This window comes from Danio rerio, chromosome 4 (assembly GCF_049306965.1).
Source record: "Danio rerio strain Tuebingen ecotype United States chromosome 4, GRCz12tu, whole genome shotgun sequence".
Classification (NCBI taxonomy): Eukaryota; Metazoa; Chordata; class Actinopteri; order Cypriniformes; family Danionidae; genus Danio; species Danio rerio.
In genome coordinates, this window is record NC_133179.1 from 42,244,420 (window position 1) to 42,268,695 (window position 24,276).

Here is a 24,276-nt window from a genome sequence, read left to right on the forward strand (position 1 = left end):
ACATTTACTGTGCCAGAAAATGTTGAAAAAAGCAGCCATGTCCAAAATATAAACTGTTGAACCATGCAGTGGCTGTTTTTGCTCCTGTATTCTCTTCATTTCCATTCAGCAGAAGAAACTCAAACAGTTTTGGAACAAATAGAGGATGAGTAAATGTCAGAATTGTATTTTGTATGTGAACTACCCCTTTACTGCTTCTGTAAGTAAAGGTAAATTAAATATTACTGAAGATATTGCTGAAGAATGGCAGGAAACATGAAACACAAATAAGAGACGACAATTCATGTGGAAAAAATAAACCCTATATAGGCCTATGAAGTTGTAGAAAAAGAAAAGAAGAGGTCATAATTATGAGGATGAGATTAAGACTCAGATATAGTAGTAGGCTAATGTGTACACTGTAAAAAATTGCTGTTAAAAACGGTCAGATTCTACAGTAAAATAATGTTTTTTTACTAAAACAGTAATATTCTGTTAAAAACAGTGCTTTCTGGGTAACATTTTTGTTTTCGAGAAAGTAACCAACTGCAGAAAACTGTGAGCTAACAGAGTTCAGATTCGATGTTTTGAAGTCTGTGTTTGAAATCACGCTTTGTGTCCTTGTTCACTATTTCATACACTAGTTCACTAATATAGTTCACCTGACAGAGTTAATGAACACTAATGAGTGAATTCAGACACTGATGAACACCTGCTGTTAATAATTACAATTACTGAAAAAAATAAACAAGAAACACAAACAGTGACTTGAGTTACAGCATTAAATAAAATAAAATAAAACAGCTTCAGTCTCGGCAGAGGATCATTAAACAACTCCACAAACAACAGCAGACACACACTTATTACTGACTGATTTGACTTCCATACTATTCTCATTGAGATCCAACAGAAATTAAGGTGTTTTTTGTGTCACCGTAATGGAGTGAGGGGCTGATTTAGTTGGGCTCTTCACCCTTGAACTCATTTAAGAAGACTTTCCAACTGCTGTAATACAGAGTTTACAAAACGTTTGTATTATAGCAATAAAGTTGGGAAGTCAATAAATAGAGAAATCTATTTATCTGAAATTAGTTCTGATAAATGTTTTGGTATAAATCTGGAAGAAGGGACACATTCAATAGATTTTATGCTTAGTTGCAGGTATTAATTTAATTAATGAGAAGTGGAAACAGATAAAATACCTCCGTAATTACTTAACAGTTAAGAAATAACATACAAAAACAGTTCAGTTATGACAAATACACACTCAGACCTCATGAATCTGACCTTGTATCTCAACAATGGTAACAATTCAAATGTTTCATGCTGCAATGCATGCTGGGAGTGGCACTGTACAAATATCCCAGCATGCATTGCGGTACAAATAAATGTTGTATAATGGTCTCACAGTTTTCTTTATTTGTGTTTGATTCTGCTGTTGTTTATGTTTAGACTTGCAGTTTCCTGTTTGTAAGTTAAACTGTTAATTTTGTTTTCACCATTATTGAGGTTCATATGCTGATTATTGATGTCTCTTTGAGTGCGATTTACACCATAGAGCAGTGTTATTGTCCAAGATATTCTTAAAAACTTCCAGAAATCATTGCCATATATATATACACATATAATGTAAAACAATAGATTTAACATTGAATAGGAGCAGTACATTTTATTATACTAAATGAGAACAGACTCTGCCATTTAACAGCAACATGAACATCACCAGATCTTATTTAGGTTTTTGGCTGGCTTGCCACAACAAAGGAGCTTTTCAAACAAAGTTCTTAACAATTGCAGCAGCCAAGATATATAAATGTTAAAAATGACAGGGCTAAGAGCCCAACTAAAGCAAACTCTGTTCTCCATGATGGTGACGTAAAACTTTAACTTTTTCTCAAGAAGAACTTTAGTAGATGTTATACAAAAATACATGTATTAAGTAATAAGTGTAGCTGGTGATGATGTTTGTAGAGTTGTTTAATCATCCGCTGATCATTTAAATGATTTAATCATTTGTTGTTCTTCAGGTTATTTCATTATAAAGCTGTGACTAAAGTTTTGTATGTTCTGTTCTTGTTTTTTCCCTTCAGTATTTCTTCATTTGTTCATTGTTAATCCTCAATTATCATTTAATTAGTCAGTTAATTAATGAATTTACTTCAGCTTTGCTACATGTTTCTTGAACACTCAGTAGTGTGGACACTTCAATTAAAACTGAAGTATATGCTCTGGGGTTTAAAGGGTTAAAGGTGTGAGAGGTAAAAACACAGTGTAAAAATGTATTTTAACAGTAAAATACTGTTAATTTACACAACGGAAGTAGACTGTAAAAAAACAGTATATTGCTGGCAACCACAGCTGCCAGTAGATTACTGTTAAATCAAGGAAAAAACAGTATTTTACTGTAAAACCTGAAGCTAATTTCTTCTGTGTGTCACCGTTGTGGAGGAGAGTAGAGCCAGTGTATGAGTTAAAGATGAACAATGAGCTGCTGATGTTATTCTGCATGTTTCTTTATTTAAAGATAGCAGCTGTTTAGTTGCTGATGCAGTCAGAATCTCTCTGGTGATTCCAGATTTACATGTATGTGTGCTGTTGTGAAAAATAAGACATTAGAGTTAAACTGAACTTTTCTAATTAACTAAAATAAGTTATCATTATAAGTATGCTTCTAAGCATATATAGCACATTACTTCATAAACTCATTCAGCAGTTGACCAAGTTGAGGCAGTTGCTTTCAGTGAGCAAAATGAGTTCACTTGAGTATTGTGTAAATCAATGTAGTCCATGTATTTTTACAGCAACATACTGTAAAATAACAGTACATTGCTGGCAACTGCAGCTGCCAGTATTTTACTGTTTTTTAACGAGACAATTTTTAACAGTGTAAAAGTCTTTCAGTAAACAATCTTTAAAATCACAAAGCTTTCCTTTTAAATTGACATGTATGATTTTTTCATTCCCACATTCTTCCATATTTTCTATTCTTGTAATCCATTCTTTTGGTATGGCACCTTTGACCGTTTCAAGTTTATTTTCTATTTCCTTTACACTGTATTCCTCTTTAGCTTCTTCCATTAAGTCGACTATATATTGCTTAGTTAAAAATCCCTTTTTGAATTCATAAAGAACATCCCTTATTCTTAAAATCCCTACATCCATCCATTTTTTAAAAAATAGTTCCTTCCCTTCTTTTAAAATACTTTTATTTAAAAACAAAGGTTGATTTAACAAGTTTTCTCTTCCCTTTACTTGGTAAAATACTCCGTCTAAAAATTTCCCCCATGCACTTAAAATTTCTTGATAAAACCCTGGTAACTTTTCCGTCATCCAGTTTTTTGTTTTTAACCAAAGAATGTCTTCTCCTAAGTTAAAATTGCCAACTTTGTTTAAAAAATATTTCATAACTTTTTTCCATTCTGTTGAGTTCTCCTCTTGTAAAAGCTTTTTAACTATTTTGATTCTAAGACAATTCTTCCTTTGTTTAATATCCATCAATCCTATCCCTCCTTCTTCTGTTGCTCCAATTATTGTATTGTACGCAATTCTTGGGGGTTTCCCCTCCCATAAAAAATCTTGAACACACTTTTTCAATCTCCCTTCTATCCAACATGGCATTTCTGTTACATATAATTTATACCACAGCTTTGATGTCATTAAAACATTTAAAATTAAGGCTTTCCCCTTTAAGCAAAGTTCTCTCATCCTCCAGAAATTTAATCTTGATTCTATTCCTCTTATTAGATCATCCCACATCTTTTCTGTTGCTTTTCTTTCATTTTTACCAATTAAAATTCCTAAAATTTTCAGCTCTTCTACTTCTCTAAATTGAAAACAATCTGTTAAAATATCTGCTTTACCAAACCTCATATATTGTGTTTTATTTTCATTTATTTTGCTTCCTGTTCCCTTACAAAACTCCTGTACTTTTTTCATGGCTTCTTTTACACTCTTTTTCTCCTTCACTATTATTGTTGTATCATCAGCATACTGGTATATTTTTCCTTCATCCTCCTCTTCTTCTATTTTTATTCCTTTAATTTTAGTTTCTTGTTTTATTGCTAACCCTAAAGGTTCTGCGACTAGGGAATATAATAGCGCTGAAAGAGGACATCCTTGTCTAATTGATCTTGTAATTTTAAAACAATCTGTTAAAAAACCATTGCATTTTACTTTTGTTAAAGCCCCTTTATATAAAATTTTAATCCAATTAATAAAATTCTCTCCAAATCCAAATGTTTTGAGTACATCAAATAAGTAAGTATGTTCTACTCTGTCAAAAGCCTTTTCAAAATCTACACTAATTAAAAAACCATTCATCTTCTTTTCTTGTATATAATCTATTGTGCTTTTAATACTCATTGTTACATCTGCAATATCTCTCCCTTTTATTGCATATGCTTGGTTTGATTTAATTAATTTAGGCATCACTTCCTTTAATCTATTCGCTAAAACTTTTGCTAAAATCTTTAAATCTGTATTTAACATTGTTATTGGTCTATAATTTTGTAATTCAGTTTTTGCCCCTTTTCTTTTATATATTAACTTCATTAATCCCATCCCCATTCTTTCATTCATCTCTTTACATTTAAACATTTCTTTAAAAACTTCTTTTAGTATTCCTTTTAAAATATCTTTAAAAACAATATAAAATTCATTTCCTATTCCATCTATACCTGGACTTTTCTTTTTATTTAGTTGATTTATTGCAATTTCAATCTCTTCTTCATCTATTTCTCTGTCACATTCTTTGTTGTCATCTTTTTCTAATTTTACTTTTATATAATTTAGAATCTTCCTTTCTTTTTCTTCATCAATACCTTTTGCTTCAAAAAGATCTTCATAAAAATGTTTGATTTCTTCTAGTATTTCTATGTTTCCTTTCACAATTTTTCCATTTCTCCCTTTAATTTCCTTTAGTATTCCTGCTTTACCTCTTTGCTTCTCTAAATCAAAAAAGAATTTTGTGCATTTTTCCCCTTCTACTGTGTATTTAGATCTGCTCCTCAACATTGCCCCCTTATATTTGTCTTCTTCTAAATCTCTTAATTTTTGCTCTATTTCTTTGATTTTTTCAATATCTTTATTTTCTTTGTTTAATTCTTTTTCTAAGGATTTTTTAACTTCTTTTTCTGTATACTTTTTACATCTTTGTAGTACTGCGCAATATTTGATTGTGTATTTTCTTATTTGGTATTTTGTGTTTTCCCACCATATCCTTTTATCTTCATCATACATTCTATTTTCTTTTTCTTTCTCTATTATTTCTTTGACTTTTTGAACATAATCTTCATTTTTTAAAATGGTTGTGTTTAAAATCCAAGTTCCTGGTCCTTTTTGTATGTTATCTACATTCACTTTAAAATGCAAGAGCTTATGATCACTAAAACTGTTCTCTTCATACTGTATGTTTTCTATAAAATTCTCAATATTCCTAGTACATAATATAAAATCTATTCTTGTTTGACATATAAAATCTCCAACTATTTGTCTCCTTGAAAACTCTCTTTTTTCTTTGTTATTTTCCCTCCATATGTCTATTAAATTATTTACTTTTATTAGCTCCTTTAGTTCTTTCCTTGCGGTGTCAGATTTAAAAACCATTCCATCTGCCATGTCTTGTTTATTAAAAACTGTATTAAAATCTCCTACCATTATTATTTTTTTATATCTCTCAATTACCTTATTTAAAATCTTAAAAAACTCTTTTTTATCTTTCTCTTCCGTAGGTGCATGTATATTGGCTATAATCATTTCTTGTCCTTCATAGTTTACTTCTATCACTAAACACTTTCCATTATTGTCTTTATACACAATTTTTTTAATATTAAAAACATCTTTTTTTATTAAAAATGCCACCCCTCTTCCAGATTTGCCATCACCATTGTTATATAAGATATTCCCCTCCCACTTCTTTTTAAAATCTTCCATTACATAATCTTTCCAGTTTGTTTCTTGTAATACTATCATGTCCTTATTTTTACATTTTTCTCTTATTTTCTCGAATTTCCCTTTTTCCATCATACCTCTTGCATTAAAAGATACACATTTTAAAACCATTAAAAGAAATAAAAATAAAATTAAAAACCTAAAAATCATTATTACTCATCATCTCCCTCCATTTCCTTTAACACTTCATATCTGTTCATGTTTTTCATTCTTGTAGTCAATTTTCTCTTTGTACTTTCTAGATTAGGTTTAATCTTTAATGTCCTTCTTCGAATTGTTCTTCTCTCCTCTCTGTCCATTTTAATTTCTTCTTCTCTTCCAATTTCATTACTTTTTTCTTCATTTCTTTGTCCAGTCTTCACCCCGTTGTCTCCACACATCTGAGAATTGTCCATTGTTTCCATTTCTATGTTTTCATTATCCTCTTCTTCTCTTTTTTCATTTTCTTTGAAAAGCGTTTGCCTCTCCCTTTCTTCCAATATCAGTCTTTCATTTGCTTCATTTTGCATTTTTCCTCTCTCTTCTTCATGTCTTTCTTCACAAAAAAATGTCATCTTCATTATTCCTCTTATGCATTTTCTTATCCTCTTGAATTTCTTTTCCATTTTGTTTCTCTTTCGGTAAGTCTTTTGGTTGTAAAACTCCAGCTTGTTCTTCTCCTTCATTTTGTTCTACATTGTTTACTTTATGCACTTGCCTGCTTATCTGGTTTCTTTCTTCTCCTTCCTCTGCCTCCATCCAACATTCACATTTTGCTAAAATTTGGAGGCATTCCGGGCATTTAATTGCATCACAGTTTCTTGCAAAATGTCCTCTTTCTTCGCACTTAAAGCACCTAAAGTCTGGGCAGTCCTTCATCACATGCTCCGGGCTCATACACAGCCTACAAGTCTTAACTTGGTGGCTGTGCATCACCCGGAAATATTGTGGTCCTTCTGCCGTTTCAAACTTCGTGCTATATGGAAGCGAAGCCACCTCCTTGGGAAACCGTGTCTTAATGAACCTTGTCCCATCCTCAATCTCAGTGCCCGGATATGTCCTCCTTTTAATTTTTGATAAGGGGCTAACACCCCATCCATCCAATTTTTCTAATATTACACTATCCTCCAGATAAACAGGCAAGTGCATAAAGGAGACAACATAGTCTCTGTTTTGTAACATTTTAACTTCACAGTTCTCTTCATTTATTGTTAGTCCATCAATCAGTTTGTCACAAGTTTCTTCCTCTTCTAAAGTTATTTCATATTCTTTGTCCTTTCTCGGTCTTATTGCCAAAATTCTCCCATGTCCACATTTTTCTGTTAACGCCTTAATAATGTCTGAAACTCACCTCTTTTACTTTGTCCACGTTTAGTATTACAGTTGCTTCCTTCAAGTACTTCTTTCCTCTCCTTTCATGTTGTCTTTCCTGTTGCTGATTTTCTTGTCGTTCCATGTTAGCCATGTTTGTTTCTCCTCCTTGTGCTGTGTTGTTTCCCATCTGTTTTCCCTCTCGTACTCCCGTGTCGTCTCCTCTTTCCTTTTTACCATCCATCTCTGTGTTATTTTCTCCTCTTGTTTTGCCCGAAAGTCCAGTGAATTTGTCCTTTGTGCTTTCCATTGTCCCAAAAAAATCCAAAACACGGTACTGCGGTGTGGCTCCCAGGAGACAGCTCCTGCCAAGTTTGCATGTCAGGATGGCCGAGCGGTCTAAGGCACTGCGTTCAGGTCGCAGTCTCCCCTGGAGGCGTGGGTTCGAATCCCACTTTTGACAAACCGAGCCTGCGGCAGTGCGTTTTCTTTAACTCTCTGCCCCCATGTCCGAATGATACAGTAACACTGACAAGGCGCCGCATCACACAGGCTTTAATGCAAGTGCACCGAAAGGGGATCAAAAAAATTGTTCTGGGATGGCGTTGGTTTTTAAGGTTTGCAGAGGCATTTTTTTTTGTCAAATCCTCGTACAACGTCAAATCATGACATTTGACAGATCCACGCCCTAGTATCGTGGATCATCCAGGGAGCAGAGAGCCGATTGAGAATGTGCATAAAAGCAAATCTGAATGTTTCCGCCCAGTTTCTAACAGGAGACCCTCCGCTTGTAAAGCCATCGTGATAACCACAGGAGCCTCCGGTTAGGGTGAGAGCACTGTCTTGTGGTGCTATCGCAGAGAGACTGAAAGTCACTTTCCACAATGTTTTCATTCAATGTTCTACGCTGGTTGAATCACCTTCCCATTCCCACTCGAATTAGGGATACACTGGTATCCTTCAAACGACAGCTAACACCCATCTCTTCAGAGCACACCCGAACCCAAGGGGAATATCCCTCTCCCTAAAGAAAACGAAACTCCTACTCCAGCACTAAATTCTCTGAGCACAAACAAATTACTTGGGATAAATAGCCCTTTTTCGTATGCATTGCCTCGTCTTGTTGAATACCTCCACTATTGTATGTCGCTTTGGACAAAAGTGTCCGCTAATTGTATGCTTCCGCCCAGTTTCGAACAGGAGACCTTTAGCATGTAATGCAAACATGATAAACACTACACTACGAAAACCAATAGGCTAGTGCTGCTTCAAGTATTTATAGTCTTTTTTTTTATAGGGCTGTCTTGTACGGTCTGCACCGTGGAGGGCCAGCAAACGCACTGGCCACCTGCTCATGCACAACACAAAGCTAAAAGAAATCAGATTCTACGCAAGTTTGCGACACCGCGAGGGGAGGTAAACACTGAGATGAATTCAAACTTCTAGCCTCACACCGCTCTCAGTACTCAACAGAAGCATGATTTGACAATTGTCATAAAAGCCAGTGGTTGTTTCCGCCCAGTTTCGAACTGGGGACCTTTCGCGTGTGAGGCGAACGTGATAACCACTACACTACGGAAACCTTCAGGCAGAAGAAGCAGATAACCCATTTTGATTGGGTGCCTGTTGACGATCATTGCTGGGGGCGCAGTGGATGCTATTATTTTTTCGCGAAAAGAAGAGCACTGTTTCTGCTCGGTTTCGAACCGAGGACCTTTCGTGTGTAAGGCGAATGTGATGGCCACTACACAACAGAAACCCCACAAGCGCTTTCGCCAGCGAAGTTAGGCCTGCAAGGATAAAACAAGGTGTACGCTTATGTCAATCAACCAACTCAGCCTGACAAGCTCCCTGCAGGTATTAGGGCCAATTTACAATCCGGGCCCAACACAGCTGTACAGGTCCTTGCGAAATGTCCCCTTTCGTCACATTTGAAGCACCTGAAGTCTGGGCATTCCTTCATCACATTTTCTGAGCTCATGCATAGTCGACAGGTTTTTACCTGATTGGTGTGCATGACTCTAAAGTGCTGTGGCCCTTTTTGGTGCTGTATGGTAAGGAGACCATCTCTTCTGGAAATCTGTTTTTTACAAACCTTGTTCCATCTTCTATGTTTGTGCCTGGATACAATCTTCCCTTAATGGTAACACTTTATTTTGATGGTCCCCCTTTAGATAGTCTGTTGAAGTTGAAGTTGAAGTTTGAAGTTGAAGTTACTTTTCAAGTTCTTATCTGTTTACTCTCATCTGGGTAGTATCTTTAGATTGTCTTTTAAATGTTCTTAGGCAATCATTACAATTTTTACAACACGTAAACATTTAATAAACTTTTAGTAAGTTGTGTTACCAAAATAAGTTCTAGATGGTCAACAATCTATCAGTAGATATGCAACAAATCCTCAACATTTATTAAACTTTTAATAAGTTACATGCTACCAAATTAGGTTGTAGTGTATTACAGTGTATTAGTAGATATGCAACAAATCTTAAACAAGTTTTCAGAACATTTACCATCAAGATTTTTTCGTTGTCATTGTCTGGATGTAGATAATGTAGTCTGCATAGACTTTCAGTAAACATTCAGATGCCTATTAGCAACACAAAATAATTTAAAATGAACTTTAAACAAATATAAAGTTAGGGTTAGGTAAAAATTTCATACATGCATTTGCAAAAGTCTTCAACTAACTATTCGTTGCATTTAACCCAACTTTCAGTAGACAGTTAGTGTAGTTTAAGTTACATTTATCTGCTCATCTGTTGTCACACTAGGCCCATCAATATAAAGTGAAAAATTAAGAAATGCTGGTGAATGACTGTAAGGAGCCAACATCACAGACAGCATGGTTACTATTCTGTAAATGTTCAGCAGATAGTCAACTTACAGGTAGTAGCAACACTGATGCAAATATTTGAAGATAGACACAACAGCAACTGCTTTTATGTATTGTATTGCTGTCAAAAAACAAAATAAACAGCCCAGGTAATTAAGCTGAGGAAAACATTCACTTCAGGACAACTAAAAACAATTGTTACATTTGGAGTGTTCAGATGCAAAACCTTTAATTGCCATATAACATTCATTCATTCATTTTTTTTAAGTTTAGTCCCTTTATTAATCAGGGGTTGCCAAAGTGGAATGAACTACCAACTTATTCAGCATATGTTTTTATGCAGCGGATGCCCTTCCAGCTGCAACATATTACTGGAAAACAACCATATACACTCATTCACACACTCATACAAATTAGCCTACCCAATTCCCCTGCACCACATGTTTTTGGACTTGTCGGGGAAACCAGTGTAGTGAATTAGCAATAACATGTTATGAGGTAGTGTGATCGCTAGAGGGGTTCCTTAGCTAATAAGAAGCCTTCCACTGAGAGTTCGACAGAGCAGTGTGTTGTTGTCCTAGCCGGATGCACAGCATGTTTTTGTGTGCAGCATCTGTTAAATAAACAGCCTCAAATTACATCCATCCTGCCTCCAGATTCTACTGCTTCATAGAATATTACATAATTGGCGACGAGGATTTAAGGAGTGGCGTGTCAGAGGACATGATTGATTGCTGAGAAAGGCTGGAGTTAACAGATCGCTCGACATCACTGGCAGAGTATATCGGCGATTATCAAGACAAAATGACTTCACTGGTGGGGACGGTGAGTCCTTTTGATAATGCATCGCAGTTATGGGATGAATATATCGAAATGCTCGAATATTTTTTCCAAGCCAATGGAATTGACAGTGCTGAGAAAAAGAAAGCGGTGCTGTTAAGTGGTGTTGGGGCATCAACATATAGTTTATTAAGAAGTTTGATCTGCCCTGAAAAGCCAGGAGACAAAACTTATGAGGAGCTGGTGACTGTGCTAAAGACTCATTACAACCCTAAGCCAAGTGAGATAGTGCAAAGATTTAAGTTTAACTCATGTACACAGAAAGATGGTGAGACTGTTGCTGATTTTGTGGCAGAACTGAAAAAGTTAGCACAGCACTGTGAGTACGGGTCTACACTTCCACAAATGCTGCGAGACAGACTCGTCTGTGGAGTAAACGACGACCGAATGCAGAGAAGGCTGCTATCGGAAGTGGAGCTAACTTTTGAAAAGGCACTGACAATCTGCCAGGCAATGGAGTCTGCAAACAAGAATGTGAGAGATTTGCATGGATTGTTAATGGAGGACACAGCACAAACCATGAAGTCATTTAAAGGACCGGCAGCAGTGCATAGAGTGTACACATTTGAGAAGAAGGGTCGACAAAAAGACACGGTGTGTTACAGATGCAAAGGACAACATGCACCAGAGGAATGCAAGTTTTTGAATGAGCTCTGCCATAAATGTGGAAAGCGGGGACACATCAAGCGCGTATGCAGGGCAAAACAAGCTGCTGGGGGGCAAAACACTCCATTCAAAGGACTAAAAGGAGAGAAAAAAGAGAAAGGTAGGAGGACTTATCTCGTTAGAGAGGAGGAATGTAACGAGAGGGAGGACACCAGTGATATTAACACAATATACAGTGTATCCCAAGTCCAGCCAAAAGTGGGCCCTATAACACAGAAAGTGAGTGTAAATGGCATGGAAGTGTACTTTGAAGTCGACACGGGTTGTGGAGTGACAATTATCAGCAGAGGGCAATATTCTAAGTTGTGGAAAAAAGCAGACATGCCAGAATGGAGACCCTGCAGTATGAAACTAAAGACCTATACAGGGGAAAGGACGGAAGTGCTGGGTTAAGCTACAGTAACGGTGGAAATCCAAAATGTAAAAAAAAGAAATGACAATGGTCGTGGTAGATGGAGAGGGGCCTAACTTGTTGGGGCGAAGCTGGCTGAAAGATTTTGGGCTGTTGCCACAGCTGGTAAATCAAGTAACAGCAGTGCCGACATGGAAGATAGCAGATGTGTTAGATAGACATGCAGAGGTGTTTAAAGAAGAGCTGGGGCAACTCAAAGGCACCACAGCTAAAATTCATGTCAACCCCGAGGCCCAACCACGATTCTTTAAGCCCAGACGTATTCCTTTTGCAGTCAAGCCCTTGGTGGAGGCTGAGCTCCAGAGACTGGTTGAGGAGAAAATTATTGAACCAGAGCAGTTTGCGGAGTGGGCAGCTCCTATCGTGCCGGTGAGGAAACCAGATGGCTCTATTCGAATTTGTGGAGATTATAAACTCACAGTAAATAGAGCATCCAGTGTGGAACAATATCCCATTCCAAAAGTGGAAGATTTGTTCACTCAGTTAGCTGGAGGTCAGAAATTTTCCAAACTGGACATGAGCCATGCGTATCAGCAAATTATGCTGGATGAAAGTGCAAAGAAATATGTCACTGTTAACACACACAAGGGACTGTACACATACTGTAGACTACCTTTTGGGGTGGCATCAAGTCCAGCCATTTTCCAACGCACCATGGAGGGAATTCTCCAAAACTTGAAGCACGTTGTGGTGTATTTGGATGACATATTAGTCACAGTAGCTAATGATGAAGAGCATCTGAGGAATCTGGAGGAGGTTCTGAGGAGACTAAAATCTAGTGGATTGAGACTAAAAAGGAGCAAATGTGAGTTCCTGGGAGAGGAAGTGATATTCCTGGGCCACCGCATCAGTGCTGCAGGTGTGCAGCCAGTCGCAGAAAAGGTGCAAGCGATACAGGAAGCCCCCATTCCACAGACAGTGAGTGAACTGAAGGCTTATCTAGGCTTGTTAAACTATTATCATAAGTTTCTGCCCAGTCTGTCCACAGTGTTGGCACCCTTGCACAGGTTGTTGAAGAAGGAAACAAAGTGGACATGGGGCTCTGAGCAGGAAGAATCTTTTGTGAAGTCAAAAGAGCTTCTCCAGTCATCTGCTTTACTAGTGCACTACGATCCTACCAAACCTCTTATCTTGGCGTGTGATGCTTCGCCATATGGGGTAGGGGCTGTTTTGTCTCACAGGATGGAAGACGGGACTGACAGACCAATAGGATTTGTATCACAGACATTAAATGCAGCAGAAAAGAATTACTCGCAATTGGATAAGGAGGGTTTGGCCGTCCTGTTCGGGGTAAAGAAATTCCACACATATGTGTATGGCAGACCCTTTACCATTGTGACTGATCACAAGCCCCTGATAGCACTGTTTAATGAGCTCAGAGAAGTGCCACAGATGGAATTTCAGGAATTCATGAGTCGTAATGGCATCAAGCACATAGCCACAGCACCATACCATGCAGCTTCTAATGGTTTGGCAGAACGAGCTGTGCAAACGTTCAAGAGTCTGATGAAAAAGAGCACAGGAGATTCCATTGAGGCCAGGCTAGCCAGAGTGTTGTTCAGTTATCGAATTACACCACAGTCGACTACGGGGAAATCAACTGCAGAGCTGTTTTGTGGACGTAAACTGAGGTCTACCCTGGATCTTGTTCATCCTGACTTTAAAAGTCAAGTGCAAAACAAGCAATTGAAGCAGAAGTGGTATCATGATCTGCATGCAAAAGAGAGACATGTGAGTGTTGGTGAAAATGTGTATACCAAGAACTTCAGTTTAGGACCTACCTGGATTCCAGGAACAGTGCAGAAAAGGACGGGACCCTTGTCGTATACCATCGCACTTGGTAGGTAGTGCGTCGGCACATTGATCAGGTGAGGACCAGACAGGTGGCATCTCCGGCTGAAACAGCTGTGGGGTTGGATACTTCCTTGCAAGAGTTGGAGGAGTGGCCATTGCCTGAATCAGTAGACCCTGTACCATCAGGGAACAGTGTTGGACAGCAGGCAAGTGGAATGACACCCAGGGTCACTGTGTCAGGGACTGTGAAGGCAGAGGAGCAGCCGGAACTCAGAAGGTCTGCGAGGACAAAGAAGTTGCCCAGTTACTTAAAAGACTATGCTTAGAGTAGGGGTGAGTTCCCCAGCCACAGGGCAAGAATGCGTCCTGGAACTCACTGGGATGGAGGCAGTCTACCCGAAGTCCCTAGCTTAGACTGTGTAAAAATAAAAAAAAAAATCATAATGTTGTTAGTATATTTGATTAAGTTGTTAAGGGACTATTGTTATCAGGGGGAAGGGGATGTAGTGAACTAGCAATAACATGTCATGAGGTAGTGTGACCACTAGAGGGGGTCCTTAGCTAATAAGAAGCCTTCCACTGAGAGTTCGACAGAGCAGTGTGTTGTTGTCCTAGCCGGATCCACCTCATGTTCTTGTGTGCAGCATCTGTCAAATAAACAGCCTCAAATTACATCCATCTGCCTCCATATTCTACTGCCTCATAGAATATTACAGTCTAATGTAAAATTATGCCAAACTAGCTGATACAACATTTTTATTAAGGCTTTCACATTTTTTAAACAAGATAAACTATTTGGTACCATTTTTTTGTTATACCACATTAACATCCATGTAATATTTCCCTAAAAATTAACTTAAAATGGATTAAAACCTAAAAAAAAAATTACTTGGTCCTCAAAGTAGAGAATGCATGCAAGTAATTTGATTTTATTTTTGAAACTAACACAAAAAAATGAGTCACGTCATTGACCTATATATATATATATATATATATATATATATATATATATATATATATATATATATATATTGAAACAGTTATGAATACAATTGTATTATTAGAGCTAATATTTATTGTATATGTAAGAATGGCTATATCTCTCCATAATATTCAAATCTGCAAACTGTTATGGAACTCCACACGAGACAAGACCATGAGAATGGTCAGGCACTAAAACAATAAACTTTCTAATGTGAGAAGAAGATCAGCTAGAAAACCAGTTGTTCAGGTTGTCTCGATCATGCATCCTGAGCCCCCCTCTTTGCCCTGGACTTTACTTTCTCCACCAGAGCAGCTCACTCACATTCCACACAGAATGTTTAGGTTTTTAATATGGTGTATGTTGTGGCTTTATATTCATGTTTGGTGTGATTTTAAATGTCTCTGTGTGATTGATAAAGTGGTCTTAATTTCACTGTAATATTTTACAATCTCTCTTATTTCAGTTAATTTGGTTTTTGACTTTGAAAAAATCTTTGCCAGATGCTCCACTCCAGGGGAAATGGTCTTCGCATCAATTTATGACCAGGCAAGAGTCTTGGTAAAGCTTTTATTGTCTTGAATTTTTGATGGTATTGAGTATTTAGGCAAAGGGTGCAGAAGTGTCCGTGTGATCCTGTAGACAGGATACCCCATTGCAGGTTGTGAGTCTCTGAGCTCTGCATCAGGACTTATATGCTGCAAAGTATTTCTACATGGTCAGGTATTCTCTTAACTCTTAAACGTATCTCTGAATAATTGATTCTGAACATTCTTGATTGGCTTATGTTGCACTTAAATAAAAATATGCTGTATAACATTTATTATTAAGCACTTAAAATTACCACACACATCACCCGTATTCCATGTGAAGGGCACATAGTTTACCCCTTTTTTTATGATTTAATATGAATATTATGGTTCTTCTGAGTGTGCCAGTTTAGGTTCAGTTCAAAAAACAGTTCAGAAAACATATTATAATGTGTTAAAAGTGTCATTTTGGGGGCGTTTACACAGTTTGCTGTTTTAGGGGCATGTTGCTTCACAGTTTTGGCTTCCATCCCAACGTAACAAGCGGGCGGAGCCAAGAGCTCCCACACTCTGTGTTTGCAACAGACAGGCAAACACAATGGCGCCGAGCCGCTGACCTGAAGCTCCACCGCATGCACCCCGACAGAAACCCGTGGCGCTAACCTGAAGCTCTGCCACGTGCCCCCCGACAGAAACCCCATGCCACGCAGAGCCGCTGACCTGAAGCTCCGGCGCGTGCACTTCAACAGAAACCCGCGCTGAGCCACTGATCTGAAGATCAGCCGCGTGCACCCCGACAGAAACCCACGCCGAGCTGCTGACCCGAAGCTCCGCCATGTGCACCCTAATAGAAACCCACGCAGAGCCGCTGACCACGCAAAAGGTACAAGCAATAATTCCGATTACAGCGATAATGTGGAGAATATTCATCTTGTGTTGAGCCCAATGAGCTTTTCATCAAAAAGTAGAGCAAGGGTGTTCCTTTAGTGATATCGCTTTGACTCACATGCTGAAAATGGGGGACGTGTAACAACAAACTGAGGTATGATCGTGACGTGCGGCTGTCAATCAATATTGGTGGGTTGGGGGACTGCACTCTTACGTAAAGTTGCGGTCTGTCTGAAAACCGCTCTAATTGGTCCTCCATTTTTTTGTTGTTAAATTGAAAAAAAGGACTGTGTGTGTTTATATCACCCCAATATGAGGGTCTATACACTTTACTTACACACGTCTGTCTAAAAAAGTAGATTTTTCAACTGCCCTTTAAAGCAGCGTTTATGTGTCTAGTAATTAAATAATCAGCTGTTCAGCAGTACCTGTTTCTACCGGCAGGTGGGAGTGGCTCTGTTGTCACATGGTTTAAAAAAATTCTGCCACTGCACTTCATTCATTCATTATTTTGAAGAGCTAAAGCTGATGAGGTAATAATACAACTGTTTTGCGAAACTGAATAGTACTAACTACTGATGAAGCCTAATATTTGTTTTCACAGTATAAAATGCGAGTAGTTTTGGTGAATTAAAATAACTGCAATCAATAAAATGTGCATCATATCAATGTAAATACATGCAAATTAGTCAAAAAAACGTAAATTGTACTAGCTTTCTAGATATGATATAGATATCTAGACATATTTATCTTCATATGATATAGCCAGTCACATGTTTCTGTAATAGTTAAATCACATGCATCCAGCATATTATTGTATAGCTACATTCTACTGTAACATGCTATGTCAGTTAGCAACGGATTATAAATCGACTTTCTTATGATAATACCCAAGATGGCTGGAAGAACACATACAGTTGAAGTCAGAATTATTAGCCACTCTGTTTTTTTCCCCCATTTTTTGTTTAACGGAGAGCTTTTTTTCAACACATTCATCTTTATCTTCATTTATTTTATCTTTGCCATGCTGACAGTAAATTATATTTGTCTAGACATTTTTCAAGACACTTCTATACAGTTTAAAGTGACATTTAAAGGCTTTAAATGCAGATTAGGGTAATTAGGCAAGTCATTGTATAACGATGGTGTAACGGGGAGACTGACACGGAGGGATCCATTTTGCAGTATTTATTAAGTCACACTTAAACATCAACACCTCGCACGGCTGTGCGAACATACAACTTACAACTCAACGATGATTAGCAGATAACAGAGGCAGAGTGATTACCAGGCTTGAGTCAAGGGCAGGCAGCGTGGTTCAGAGTCCGTAATACAGGCTTTAGTCAGGGGCAGGCAGCGAGAATCAGAGTCCGTGTAATCAGGCTTTTGGTCAAGGGCAGGCAGAAGACAGAGCAGGGTCGAGAAACGGGCTGAAGTGGTCAACGGGAAATCAGGCAGGAGAGAACGCTCAGAAATGCTGGCCGGGGCTAAACAAGACTTCGCAATGAAGTGTGTGTGTGAGCTGCTTATATGTGGTACGTGGGTCATTAGTGAGATGGAGAACAGGTGTGCTGGGATCTGAGTGAAAAGGATGACGTAATGGTTAGAAGTCCGGAGATGGTGACCTCTGCTGGTCAGCGAGGGGAATGACTGGGACCGAGTCGGTGACAGATGGTTTGATTTGTGGATTATCGGTTAGAATATATAGCTTAAAGGGGCTAATCATTTTGACCCTAAAATGTTTTTTTTTAAATGTACAACAACTTTTATTCTAGCCGAAATAAAACAAATAAGACTTTCTCAAGAAGAAAAAATATTATCAGACATACTGTGAAAATTCCCCTGCTCTGTTAAACATCATATGGAAAATATTTTAAAAAAAAATAATTAAAATTCAAAGGGGGGCTAATAATTCTGACTTCATCTGTATGAAACATTTATTGTCACAGTCGTGTAAATGATCAATTAAAACCTTTTCATGTTTATTCAGATCTTATTTTCAGCTACAGCAATTGCTGGATACCTTCATCCATATTAGGGATTTACTGGAATGTTCTGCTACTTTTGTGAGACATATATGGAATTTCTGCTCAATGAATGAATGAAACAGGCATTATGTATTTAAAGTGCTACAATGCCCACAACAACCTATTTTGAGGAAAACTAAAAAAAATCTCACTCTTGAAGAATTTGAAGTAAGCATTTTTCTAGCATATAGATCTTTATTTATAATTTTTGTACTAGCTTTGATACAATTATTATTATATCAAAATAATAGCCTAATGAATATCAATATTTTGCAAGGTTTTGAATTTAGAAATTCCAGTATCTTGACAACACTACACCTTAATTACTCTATCCAAATTAACATGTGTAGCTTTGTATCACATTGGATAACAGCTCACACTATAAAATAAATCATATTTTCAGATTTGAAGACACGCAGAAAATTACATTTTAAAAAAAGAAACAGAAACTGCACAGCAGGAAATGAGATGCTTAAGAGGTCTGATATGGCTCATAACAGACTAGTAAATGAGAAATGGGTTCATTTATCAGTGTTTTTTTTTTCCTTTTTGGTGTTGCAAGTCACAAAGCTTCACAATTTATTGTTAAAAAACTCAAAAACCCTTTATTTCTTATTAAACCATTTAGAATCCTATTATTAACATTAGAGTACATCACCTTATAAAAGTGGGGGTATATTAGTGGGGGGTACCTCTTTGAGGCTAAGCCCCTTATCCCTTTCAACCCTAGCAACGCCCCTGGTTCACACAATAATACACAAAGAGAGTCTTTAACTTCACGCATACAGTAGTTTGTGAATGAACAGACTTACGTGTTGCCTACTAGTTGCAGACGTGATCATGAGGCTGTTTTTGTGCTGAGTTTGAAGTAATCAATCACAGAACAGGAGAAAGTGCATTACTGCATTCATTTTAACATAGCATATTCAAATCCAAACATTTAAGTATATTTCGAGTTCATTTTAAGTTCTTGTAGCCCACCTGTTGGATCGCTGAGGCCCACTAGCAGACATCCCAAGTTGGAAAAAGTAATTTCCGGGGGATACAGAGTTGATTTGCGGGAGGTTGCAGATTAGTGGGTGCTTAAACGCATCTGTGAAGGGGGCGTGTGCGCGCGAGACGTACTTGATGAGCGGTGGGGGTGAGTTGCGCGCGACGTACCTAAAGAACGGTGGGGGTGAGTTGCGCGAGACGTACCTGAAGAGCAAGTAGTGGAGAGAGGGGTGTGCAACATATTTAAGGACCGGGCAGGAGACGCGTGACTTCCGGGAGATTATCATTCATTTGCAGGCATCCGGGAGTGTCTATGCATTTCAGGGATACTCCCGCAACTTCCGGGAGACTTGGGATGTCTGCACTAGTGGGCCGCTGCTCACCGGGTTGAGAATCCCTGCTTTATCAGATGAAATTAACCATTTGCAGTTGGCCATCCAGTGGACACAATTGGAACAGCAGCTTCATTTATTGAAAAATTGCAACTCGTCGTTATACTTTACAGAATCATCTCGTGGGCAGGATTAAACCTGTTTGCAGGCCTGATCCCGTACGTTTGACACTCCTGATATACACCCCCATGTGTTGATTAAGGTTTGATCAGCTGTTAAAACTCCTCCCACATTGAGTGCAAATGAATGGTTTCTCTCCTGTGTGGACCCTCATGTGTCGATTAAGAGATGATGATTGGTTGAAACTCCTCCCACACTGAGTGCTTGTGAATGGTCTCTCTCCAGTGTGGATCATCATGTGATTATTAAAGTTTGATAATTTGTTGAAACTCTTCTTACACTGAGTGCATGTACATGGTAGAGATTTAGAGTTTTTTAAAGCGTCCGTTAGGTCCAGAATTACAATAGATTTGAAGAATTACAAGGCCATAAATGATGCTGAAACCTTTGAACAACAGTGGGGTTACAAGGACGCTGTCTGGACTGTGGAGGAAGGAAAGCTGCTTTTAAATTTGCTGAGAAGTTACAATTTGTTATATGAAAAATCTATGTAGTTTTGTAAAAATTAAAATCTCTCACACACACAAACACACATGCTCTCTCTCTCTCACACACACAAACACATACACTATCTGTCTCACACACGCAGACACACTCTGTCTCTCTCTCTCACACACACACAAAACAGTGAACACATGCGCAGACAACACATGTGCTCTTTCACTCATACTGCTGCTGACAGCTCCTGTAGAGGATTCTGGGTAAATCTCGCATCAGTCTTCAGCTCAGTTTCACTGATGATCCAGAATAAACAGTAAACCCAGGGCAGAGCGGCTCAGTGAATGTGGTCTGGACTGAGTGGATGAGGCTCATTGTGTCTCTATAGATGTTGTAGAAGATCAGAGTTCCTGCACTGTGATCCACAAACACTCCTATTCTCCTGCTGACCGGCTCCACTCGGACATCAGTGTCTTCGTTATTGTGTCTGAATGAGAAACTGGAGGAAGAGCAGCGCAAACTCCAGGACTGATCATTACATCCAAACACACACTCAACACCATCTCCCTTCCTCCTGATGCTCTTATATAACACTGATATTTCCACAACATCTCCACTCCAGTCAATCTCCCAGTAACAGCGTCCACACACACTCTCTCTGCACAACACCTGAGGATGAACATCAAATCTGTCTGGATGATCAGGATACGGCTGTTTCTCCTTCACACGCTTCACCTTTTTGTTCTCCTCAGACAGAATGAGAAGAGTGTTTGCTGTGTTTGGATCCAGTGTGAGAAAACAGGTATCTGAACACAAGAACACACACATTTATAACCACAGCTGTGTGTGTGTGTGTGTATATGTATGTGTTGATGTAGTCCTACATTTGTGTGGTCCTGCTGTAATCCTCATCTCTTCTCCATGATTCAGACTGTAAACACAAAGAGACTGACATTTAGTCAGTAAACAAACATCAGCTTATATCACACACACACACACACACAAACAGAGATGTCTTTGTCAGTGAGGTGAGATGGTCTTGTTGTGTCTTGACATGTTCAGTGTGATCATATTCTCCTTCATCCTGGATCAGTTGTGTTCAGAGCTGCGACATGTTGATGAGGAAACAACGATTGAACCCGCACACCCCTCTGCAAATGTGCAGCTGCACACTCCTGTGTGCTTATGACAAGGCCTGTTGCCTATATCTGCTTTATATAGCGTATAGTTAGAGCTATAGTAGCCTTCTTACCTGCTGTAAATCACTCTGGCCTCCAACCATTTAATGGAATTTTCTAGAAATATGTTATTTAGTAAAACTTTATAATAACTGCACACTATCAACTATTCATTAAGCAATAGCACATAGTTATTTCATTATTTATTAAACATTAGCATATAGTTATTTCATTATTCATTAAGCATCAACTCTACATTAATAGATGACACAGACACAGAGTTGTGCTCCTTTTCTGTTTAGCCATAGTTTATTGTGTTTTCTCTCCCACACTTTGCTTATGTTGGTTGTTCAGTTAATAAAACCCTTAGACTTATCCATTTGTGTTCTCCCTTATTTGATGTTTTGACTGTGCTCGTAACAATGATAAACCACTGTGAGTTTCACTCAACTGGTGCAGATTTGCCCTCGGAGTCAGGTTTTGATACAACACCTTGTGCATTGAGCACAGATGACTTTATCACAAACACAGTGCATAATATAAAGACAGACTGTGGAGGTGAGTTGAGAACCCCTATGCTGGATTCAGTGACTGGCGCATCTCTCTTCCGTTCTGCTGTGAAGGCTGTCAGATCAGATATATGTGTGTGTGTGTGTGTGTGTGTGTGTGTGTGCGGTGATAACGTGAGGTGCACTCGTTATAATCAATATAAATATTCCGATCAAACTAAATACAATCTTACATCAACAACACATGGCAAGCAACAAGTTGATAATAACAAATAATCATATTATAAACAACCCAACTAGTTGTTTAGCACGTATGCATCTCTGCTGTTATGTTTACACATGTAATATTTTTTCTGAGGCGATTTAAAGCAAAATACACAATTGCACTCAATAAAACATATCTAAAATGATAAGGAATATGGCTACTTACTGAGTTTAGTAACGCACATCAATACCACATGAAGAAAGGACAGACTTTGAAGGAATAAACAGTGTGAAAAAAGCTCTATTATAGTGCACTAGTCAAGTCTGAACAAGTTCCACCCACGCATCAAGCCATGCGTGCACATAAACAAGACTAGAATCCGCAGCCAATGAGAGAACTCATTAACCACATGTTCATATGACAAGACAAGCACAATACTGAAGCACTTAACAAAAGCATGCGACCACAATGTAAACAAAGAGACACATGCTTAGACTACACCAACATAAACAGATGCAAACCATGAGTACAAGATAGATGAAAACACCTCACCGTGCACTCACACATATGCAACGAGCATGTTTCATTTCAGCAAGAACCAGCCTAAGACACAGAATGAAACACAAATGTGCTTAATTGTTACAAATATAATTATAAATAACAATATTTTTTATAAGTTTTGGTACAATACTGCAGCTTTACATAGAGGATCAACAAAAATTAAAGAAGGAAATAATAATAATAAAAATATATATATATATATATATATATATATATATATATATATATATATATATATATATATATATATAAGAATTAGAGTTTTGTGCACAAAACCTTGAGAGCTCCAGCACGACATTCAGACACACATGCATCAAGAATCAGGGTATGAACCTCAACCATGGTGGCTTAAAGAAAAAATGCTGCATAATTCATTCATGCCGCAATGCATGCTGGGTGCCAGCATAGTACAAAGCTCTCAGCATGCATTGCAGCATGAATCCATTTTACAGCTTAAAGTTTTTTTTTACAATTTCTTTCTCTGCCTTTAGTTTTGTCTTTTCCTGGGTATAATATTTCAACAGAGATATTTTCTCTGGTATTTTTAATACAACAGAGTGTATATTTTCAATAAAAAGAGTGTTTTGAATTGTTCTGGGTTGTTTTTATTTGATTTTTATTTTTTGTTTGTCACGATTATTGAGATTCAAAGACTAAGAGTGCTTTCACACCTGTGAATCGATTCAGTTGTTCCAAAAGAGAGATTACAATTGTTACATTGTTGCTCTTTGGTCTTGGAGCGGTTCGCTTTCACACTGCAAAGTTTCCAATCGGACCAAAAGAGCTAAAACAAGTCACGTGCGAGTAAACTCTCCTCACATTGGTCAGAGTGTCAGGGTTTATTTTGCAGCGTCCCGCTCAGCTGTCAGGAAAGGTGGTGGTTTGGTGGTGATTGACAGGGTGCGCGCGCGTGACGTGTCTGAGAGACACGGTGGGGAGGGGTGAGAAGGGTGCGCGACGATGCCTATTTGAGGACTGGGAGAGAGACGCGAGATTACCGGGAGATCATCACTCGTTTGCGGGCATCCGAAGACTCGCGAAACTTCCCGCCCTACTCATAATTCTCTCTTCATATAGCCGTAAGCCTATTACATATCCATAAAACACTGTGATATAACTGCGCTCGGATCGTTTGCTTTCTCACTGCAATCAAACCGCTCCAGGGTTCGTTTCAATCGAGCCGAGACCACCTCATTCAAGCGATCTCGGAGCGATTACTTTGGCGCGGAACAGAGCGCGATTGCCCTGTTCACATATGCCAATCGAACCGCGCTAACTGGGCAAACGAGATACGTTCCGAAACAAAAGTGTAGGTGTGAAAGCACCCTAATTGTTAATGTCTGTGTGTTTTTGAGTTCTTCCATAGTTCAAACATTCTCATTGTAAGTGGTGTTTATAGGCCTGTTAAACAATGATTGCTAAAGCTCCAGTGGTTTCATTAGTTGCGTTTGTGCTATCATGCCTAAAGTAAGCGAGCCAGGGTGAGCCAAGGTCAGTTGTGTTTGCACTGTAACTTCCGGGTCCTAATCCTTTTTCGGCCCGTCGAATGCCTTGGGCCAAGGAGGGCTAGCTGCGGCTTCGGGGCGGAGTGAAAAGAGAGACAGAAACTTTCCTGATCGCACACGAGTTCATGCACCAAACAAATAAATAAACAAATAAATAAATAAGGGAAAGAAAACTGTCACGTTTG

At 38.4% G+C, this 24,276-nt stretch overlaps 2 protein-coding genes and 3 non-coding genes across 6 annotated transcripts in view; 2 read left to right on the forward strand and 3 right to left on the reverse strand.

Moving 5' to 3' along the window:
* Positions 1-7,598: 7,598 nt before the first annotated feature.
* On the forward strand, positions 7,599-7,681 carry trnal-cag (transfer RNA leucine (anticodon CAG)). The gene has a single exon. It is a non-coding gene; the product is annotated as a tRNA-Leu (tRNA).
* A 1,046-nt stretch (positions 7,682-8,727) lies between these two features.
* Positions 8,728-8,800, reverse strand: trnav-cac (transfer RNA valine (anticodon CAC)). The gene has a single exon. It is a non-coding gene; the product is annotated as a tRNA-Val (tRNA).
* Positions 8,801-8,904: 104 nt separating this feature from the next.
* Positions 8,905-8,977, reverse strand: trnav-uac (transfer RNA valine (anticodon UAC)). The gene has a single exon. It is a non-coding gene; the product is annotated as a tRNA-Val (tRNA).
* Positions 8,978-10,855: 1,878 nt separating this feature from the next.
* On the forward strand, positions 10,856-11,950 carry LOC141381995 (uncharacterized). Its single transcript, XM_073949103.1, has one exon. The coding sequence runs from the start codon at positions 10,856-10,858 to the stop codon at positions 11,948-11,950; it is 1,095 nt and encodes a 364-aa protein (XP_073805204.1).
* A 7,685-nt stretch (positions 11,951-19,635) lies between these two features.
* LOC100007791 (novel NACHT domain containing protein) overlaps positions 19,636-24,276 on the reverse strand; it is a 60,353-nt gene continuing 55,712 nt past the window's right edge. For both annotated transcript variants that reach the window (XM_073947452.1, XM_073947453.1), the window contains 2 exons: positions 21,018-21,064; positions 19,636-20,939 (listed from right to left, as the gene is read on the reverse strand). In XM_073947452.1, coding sequence (XP_073803553.1) covers positions 20,416-20,939; positions 21,018-21,064 — 571 coding nt within the window. In that variant the 3' untranslated portion in view covers positions 19,636-20,415. The remainder of the gene's footprint in view (positions 20,940-21,017; positions 21,065-24,276) is intronic.